Source organism: Lipotes vexillifer, unplaced genomic scaffold, assembly GCF_000442215.2.
Source record: "Lipotes vexillifer unplaced genomic scaffold, Lipotes_vexillifer_v1.1 scaffold36, whole genome shotgun sequence".
Taxonomy (NCBI): domain Eukaryota; kingdom Metazoa; phylum Chordata; class Mammalia; order Artiodactyla; family Lipotidae; genus Lipotes; species Lipotes vexillifer.
Genome location: NW_006792448.1, coordinates 1,121,042 through 1,128,337, shown reverse-complemented (window position 1 = coordinate 1,128,337; position 7,296 = coordinate 1,121,042). Strand labels below are relative to the sequence as shown.

The 7,296-nt window shown below is 44.3% G+C and overlaps 1 protein-coding gene across 16 annotated transcripts in view; it reads right to left on the bottom strand.

Annotated features, from left to right (window-relative positions):
• The window catches only part of MBD1 (methyl-CpG binding domain protein 1), a 17,477-nt gene extending 10,994 nt beyond the window's left edge, over positions 1–6,483 (bottom strand). For 7 of the 16 annotated variants that reach the window (XM_007465577.1, XM_007465581.1, XM_007465576.1 and 4 more), the window contains exon 1: positions 4,991–5,118. In XM_007465577.1, the coding sequence (XP_007465639.1) occupies positions 4,991–5,100 (110 nt within the window). In that variant the 5' untranslated portion in view covers positions 5,101–5,118. Of the gene's footprint in view, positions 1–4,990; positions 5,125–6,149; positions 6,293–6,347 lie in introns of those variants that run through there. The other 9 variants (XM_007465586.1, XM_007465574.1, XM_007465575.1 and 6 more) reach the window with 7 other exon arrangements.
• Positions 6,484–7,296: the final 813 nt, after the last annotated feature.

Here is a 7,296-nt window from a genome sequence, read left to right as displayed (position 1 = left end):
TTAAAAAAAAAAAAAAAAAAAAAAAAAAAAGGAAATTCGTGAAGCTGTCGCTGCAGCTACACCAGCAGCTCGAAAACCTTGTATTTTTTGCAAAACACCTCTTTATCTTGCACTGAAAATGCAGCTCTTATGTGGATGCAGGATTGCTATAAGAAAGCCATACCTATAAATTCCAATATAATTCAAGAAAAAATGAAGTCACTGTAATGACAAATGACAAAGGTAAGCAAAAGGAAGGTGAAGTCTCTAAAGCCAGAGAATCTAATGCCAGCAAAGGATGGTTTGATAATTGTAGAAAGAGGTTTGGCTTTGAAAGTGTCAAGATAACAGGAGAAGCGGGTTCTGCCAACCAAGGGGCAGTAGACAAGTTCCCAGACGCCATTAAGAAAATCACTGAGGAGAAAGGATACCTGCCTGAACAAGTTTTTAATGCAGATCAAAGTGCCCTAGTCTGCAAAAAAAAAATGCCAGAAATGACATATATTAGTAAGAAAGAGAAGTGAGCAACACGATTTAAGGCTGGAAGGGACAGGCTAACCCTACTGTTTTGTGCAAATGCAGTCAGGTTTATGATCAGTACTGCCCTTATCTATAAAGTTGCTAACCCTAGAGTCCTGAAGGGAAAAGACAGACCCCAGCTGCCAGTCTTTTGGTTGTACAAGAAGGCCTGGACAGCGAGAACACTTTTTTTAATTGGTTCCACTGATGCTCTGTCCCTGAAGTCAGGAAGTACCCTGCCAGTAACAGACAGCCTTTAAAGTTCTTTTGATATTGGACCACGCCCCTGCCCACCCAGAACCCCATGAATTCAACACCAAAGGCATCGAAGTGGTCCACCTGCCCCCAAACACAATGTCTCTAATTCAGCCTTTAGATCAGGGGGTCATAAGGACCTTTAAGGCTCATTACACACAGTACTCTATAGAAAAGACTGTCAACACTATGGAAGAGAACCTTCATAGACAGAACATCATGAAAGTATGGAAAAATTACACCACTGAAGACGCCATCATTATAGAAAAGGCTGTGAAAGTCATCAAGCCCAAAACAATAACTGCTGCTGGAGAAAACTGTGTCCAGATGTTGTGCATGACTTCCCAGAATTTACAACCAAGTCAATCAAGGATATCATGAAAGAGATTGTGGATACGGCAAAAAGAGGGGAGGGGATGAAGGGTTTCAAGACATGGATCTTGGATTCAAGAGCTATCAGACACCACACCAGAGGAATTAACACAAGACGACTTGATGGAGATGAATGCTGCCGAACCAGTGCCAGATGATGAGGAAAAAGACGAAGAAAAAGGAGTGCCAGAAAAAAACTGACATTAGACAATCTAGCAGAAGGGTTCCGATATTCAAGAATACTTTGACTTATTTTACAACACGGACCCTTCTATGATATGGACACCAAACTAAAGCAAACAGTGGAAGAAAGATTGGTACTGTGTAGAAACATTTTTGGAAAAGTGAAAAAGCAAAAAGGTCAGACAGAAATTACCATGTATTTCTGTAAAGTTACACTGCGTGTTCTGGCCCTCCTGCCTTCCCTTCCACCTCCTCCTCCTTCTGCCTCTGCCGCCCTCCTCAGCGAAACCAAACCCCTCCTCTTTCTCTTCCTCCTCAGCCTACTCAACGTGAAGACAACAAAGATGAAGACCTCTATGATGGTCCACTTCCACTTAACGAACAGTAAATAATCATCAGGCTGTACAGTTAATACTTACCTATCGTGTTCGTATCTTTGTGTGAAAATCTAACAACTGTACGGCAAGAACTGTATGAGACGTTTCATCACCCAAGTATTCATCTGTGCGAGACTTGAAGTGGATTGCCTATACTTACACAGGCATAAGGTGAGTGATATTTAATATAAACTTAACATGTTAGTTTTCTTACTGCTTTATAACTTTGCTTTCAAAGAATTACATTACCATATGGTATGCCTCTCTCTCTGGCAATCAGGGAAACTGCCTATCATCACAGGTAAGTGGTTTTTAAAAATGTAACAATATTCCCAATACTGTATTATGAATATGATTATAATACTGTATGCCATAAAAATTTTACAATTCATTCATTAGTGTACAGGTGAGGCTACCATGAAGCAATCCATGAAGCAATCGTAACAATTATAGTACCCTACCATAAAGCAATCATATTGCTCCTTCTTAGTTATCAATGCATGAATTGTTATACCTGTAAATAAATGTAAATTTTTCAATTATCTTTTCATTTTTGATGTCTGGTATTAGTAATGTGTATAATATCTACAATGTTTTGTATCATATAAGACAATATTGATGTAGGTACTGACATACAAGCAATTCATCTTGTAAACAGATGATGTAAACTTATGGTATTGATAAATACAGTACAGTACTGTAAATGAACTTTTTCTTCCTTATGATTTTCTTTTTTTTTGGCTGCACCGCACGGCTTGCAGGATCTCAGTTCCCCGACCAGGGATTGAACCCGGGCCACAGCAGTGAAAGCCCAGAATCCTAACCACTAGGCCACCAGGGAACTCCTTTATGATTTTCTTAATCTCTTCTCTAGCTTATTTTACTGTAAGAATACAGTATATAATATATACAACATACAAAATACATGTTAACGATTTATGTTATCGGTAAGGCTTCCAGTCAACAGTAGGCTATCAGTAGTTAATTTTTTTGTGTGTTTGTTTTTTTTGCCGTGCCACATGGCACTCAGGATCTTAGTTCCCCCACCAGGGATTGAACCCATGCCCCTGCAGTGGAAGTGCACAGTCTTAACCACTGGACCACCAGGGAAGTCCCCAGTAGTTAACTTTTTAAGGAATCAAAAGTTATATGTGGATTTTTGACTGCACAGGGGATTGGCACCCCTAATCCCTACATTGTTCAAGGGTCAACTGTACACATATAAATAAGTGTACATATAGATATACATACAAATACATATGTAAACAAATAAATGCAACGACATACAAAACAAAGTATAAGTAACTGATGTTGGGAGACAATATTCCACAGGTCTCTCACATTTCTACATGTCTTTCAAGAGCAGCATTGACTATCCTTTGTTATGAACTATCTTTTCAAGGATATGTGTACAGCATCAGCCTTGGAAGATAAGAGATAGGGTGTCCTTCCAGAGCAAAGGGAAGGCATCCTTACTGTCCTAACATTATAAAAGACTGGATTCCTTAAGCTCAAGGTTCCTCTCCTACAACACAACCCAGTGCGTGTGTAGGTGCTAATTAATTACTCTCTTCATGTCACCCTGTGGGAACTAGAATTTGGGGAACTGGCACAATAACGATGACATACTGGATACTGCTAATGCTGTGAGTAATAAACTGTCTTTCATCTCTGAACCAGAAGCCTCATATCTCCTACTAGCATCCACAGAACTGCGACACATTCACTTGCTATCTTGCCTTAATTAGGGTAAAATCTCTGGCCTTTTTAGCTCTTGATCATTGCACTTATATTTATAAATTTTGAAAGTTTTATAAAAATTGTAAATATGTGGATAAATGTACAACTAATATAAATAAACATATAAACATTTAAAAAACACCATATGTTTATTTATAAACATATAAATAAATGTAACTGTAGGTACAATTTTATTATATTCCTCCAAGGAAACAACTTACATACAAAAAAAGTTTAAGAAATTTAATAACTGTATCACTAACATATTCTAAAAGATCTAATAAATCCTTAAATGTAACTGGTTTGTAAAAATGTATTTTCATGTATTTACAGTCAATTCTCATTATTCACAGTAATTTGTTCTATAAAGTAACCTTGAACACTGAATTAGTGAGTACAGAACCACTGTGCCTAATGGAACTACAGGTTAGGTTCCTGTAAGCCTCTGGTCACATTTTGCCAGCTGATCAGTATGTAACCTTGTTTTATGTGTGTTTCTGTTTAAAGACACCCTGCTTAATACAGTCCTCTTACAAATAATTAACTGCATGGCCTTTGAATGATTTAAAGCCAGGAGCTTTGGAAGCCATCTGTGTTATATAGGTTCCTTTGTCGATGTAAAACAAGCCAGTCTCATCAGCACTGAAAACCTACTCTTCTACATAACCCTTTTCCACTATAACACTTATCAGGTGTTTTTTAAATTCTTCCACAGTCTCTTATATGCAGAACCTGCCTCACTTGCAAATTTAACACTTTTCACGATGTATCACCTACTGAAACGTGTGAGCCAGCCAGCACTAGCTGAGACAGGCTTAACATTTTCATAACCCTGGGTAACGTGACTGTCAATGTCCTTTGCTTTCAGCCTCACAACGCTGTCCACTACACTTTAATCATCATCTCATGGTTCCGCGAATTTAGCCATTTTAACACCTTTTCCTCAGCTTCATCAGATACTATAGATGTTACTTTAGCACTTTCTGGAGCAGCCTCATGTACTAATTGGCAAATTTCCGCTTCTTTTTCTAGATATACTGCCTTTTTGATTTATTAACATTGAACTCACAGCCAACAGCACTGCAACTCATGCCTGAACAAAGCTTATTTAATATGTATTTTCTGCATATTGCACATCCCCGACTTCTTGCACTTAGAACACTGGACAGCACTTCAACACTACACTTGGGGGCAACTACTAACAGCAAAATCACCATTAAAAAGTACAAAAATGCAAAAAACAGAACACTAAATAGACCTCAAAAAGGATACTTGTTTACAGTACAAGAGCTAAAATAAGAAAGCCTCGTACAACCTCGGCTGGGAACACATGCATCAGGCGACTTATTTTTTGCTGCTCTGTGCATATCCACAAATGACCACGAAAGCACAGTGAGTATGACTTTGGGGGTACAAACAAATTTTAGTAAGCAAATTTGCAAATATGGAATCTGCAAATAATAAGGACCAACTGTATATGCATAATTTAACCCCACCCCCTGATTTCACCCTGCCTAACCAGGCTCAGCCCTAACCCCTGACTCTGTCCACAACCCACCCAGTACCTCTGGTAATAGGTGTCTGAGCGTCCACAGGTGGCACCTGACTTGCGAAAGACCTCACGGCGCTTCCAGCCAGGGCCCAGGGCCGGGCAGTCCAGCCAGTCCTCAGCCATGGGGCCACAAGAAGGAGCAGCGGCCTGCAACATGGAGGGGGCAGTGGGAGAAACTGAGGCTCTAGGGAGGAACATGTTGTGCCCCAGGCCACACAAACCCACGGATCTATTAATGCTTGTTTAAGATCTAGGACCTGCCACAAGCAACTGGCCAATATAAGGAAGAGAAAACCCCCATCCCCACTCCATTCTTCCCTGTCCTGGGCCCAGGAGCTTGTCATTCCCCCCGCTTCTTGACCGGGTAGCCCCATCCTCAACCTAAGGGTCTCCATCCTCAATGCATTCCTCACTCTCAGCGTCCTAATCCCCAATTCCCCCCCAGCCTCAGCTTGAGAGACCTCAGTCCTCCCATCCTCAGCGCAAGAGGCCCCCATACGACTCGTCCTCAGACCCAGGTCCCAAACTCTCCCTCAATATCCTAACCGCCCATTCATTCCCTTCCTTGACCCAGGAGTCACTAATCTCTCTCTTTCAAGTCTTTTAACTCTCCCATTCCTTCCCTGTCTGCTGTCCTCTTATCCTGCTACCTCAGTATTATTGCCTCGACTTCCTCTGTGTCCTCTGCCACAGAGCCCCCATCTCCTCCATATCGTTGACAGTCTCGCCCACCTTATTTTCCCTCTGTTGGTGCTCTAACCCACAATTTCTTCCCAAGCCCCCAAACCTCCCTATTCCGCTCTTCTGCAGCTAAAAAGTTCCCTTCAGCGTCCTCATCCTCCCATCAGCTTGAGACACCCTGACTTCTCCCTTCCGCGTTTGAACCCCTCCACCCCATTCCTCTCCTCTTGGGCCAAGATCATGCCATCCCTAACTGTCAGCGCTCTGACCCCCTATTTTTCATCGTCCTCCATATGAGACCCCCGTGCCTCCCTTTCAGCATTCCAACGCATTTCTCCCCGTCATCAGCCTGAGAGCCCCTAATTTCTCCCCTTGAGCGTTCTGAACCCCCATTTCTCTCTCCTTAACCTGAGAGGCCCCAATATCTGCCCTCAGCGTTCGGATCCTCCCCTATTCCTCTCCGTCCTCGTCCAAGATCCCGACACTTCCACCTGTCAGTCTTCTGAGCCCATTCCTCCCAGTCCTCCTTCTAAATTCCCCCATTACTCCCCTTCAATATTCCGACGCCGCCATTCCTCCCACTCATCGGCCTGAGGGCCCTTCATTGCTCTCCGTCAGCGTTCTGAGCCTCAATTCTTCCCCATTCTCCGCCTGAGCGGTCTCCATTTCCACCCCCACGACTGTCTCACCAGCTCGGCTCCCGGCCGGTACCGTCCACCGCTCTAGGTCCGCTGACCCATGACGAGGGTCCCGCCTGTGGCTCTCGCCTTGCCCAGCTCCTCTTCTTCCTCCTCCGCAGCCGCTTCCTCAGAAGCTGTAGCTGTCTCCGCCGCCGCCGCCGCCGCCGCCGCCGCCGCCGTTCGTTGCTCCAGGAACCGGATATCCGCCGCCCAACTCTCGGGCTCCGCCCCCTGGCGGGACGCCTGCGCGCTAATACCCCGCCTGCGCGAACCCTTAGCGGGGAAGACTCCACGCCTGCGTGTTGAGTCCGGTGGAGGAGCGTGCCCGTTTTGAGGGGACCTGCTGCGCTTGCGCGCCGACGTCCCACTCAGGCCCGCGCCTCATCGGAGACTTGCAGCGCCTGCGCACCTGGCTTCGCGCCCCTCCGTCCATCTCGTTCTCGCCTGCGCTCTCCAGTCCCAAGCTAAGGGGAGGAGGGGGATTGGGGTTGGTCCTGGTCTCTGTTTGGTTGGCGATCTCCACAAGGAGTAACTGGGAGGGAGGAGCGGAGAAGGCTGGGGTCGTGCCAGAACACTCCTCTCGCGCCTGTTACCTTGGTCGCGCCTGTGCTCTACCGTTCCTCTTGTCAAGGAAAAATTAATCAATAGTCGATCTAAAGAAGAAATAGAAAATTTTATTTGAGCCAACTTGAGGATTATAATCTGAAAGACAGTGTTTTGGAAAACTCTGAGGACTGTTCCATCTATTAGAAATGGAAGGCACAGTTATGTACATCTTTGAGACAAAGGATCAAACATCAAAATGGCACTGACATTTTTTTTTTTTTTTTTTTTTTTGCGGTACACGGGCCTCTCACTGTTGTGGCCTCTCCCATTGCGGAGCACAGGCTCCGGATGCGTAGGCTCAGTGGCCATGGCTCACGGGCCCAGCCGCTCCACGGCATGTGGGATGTGGGAT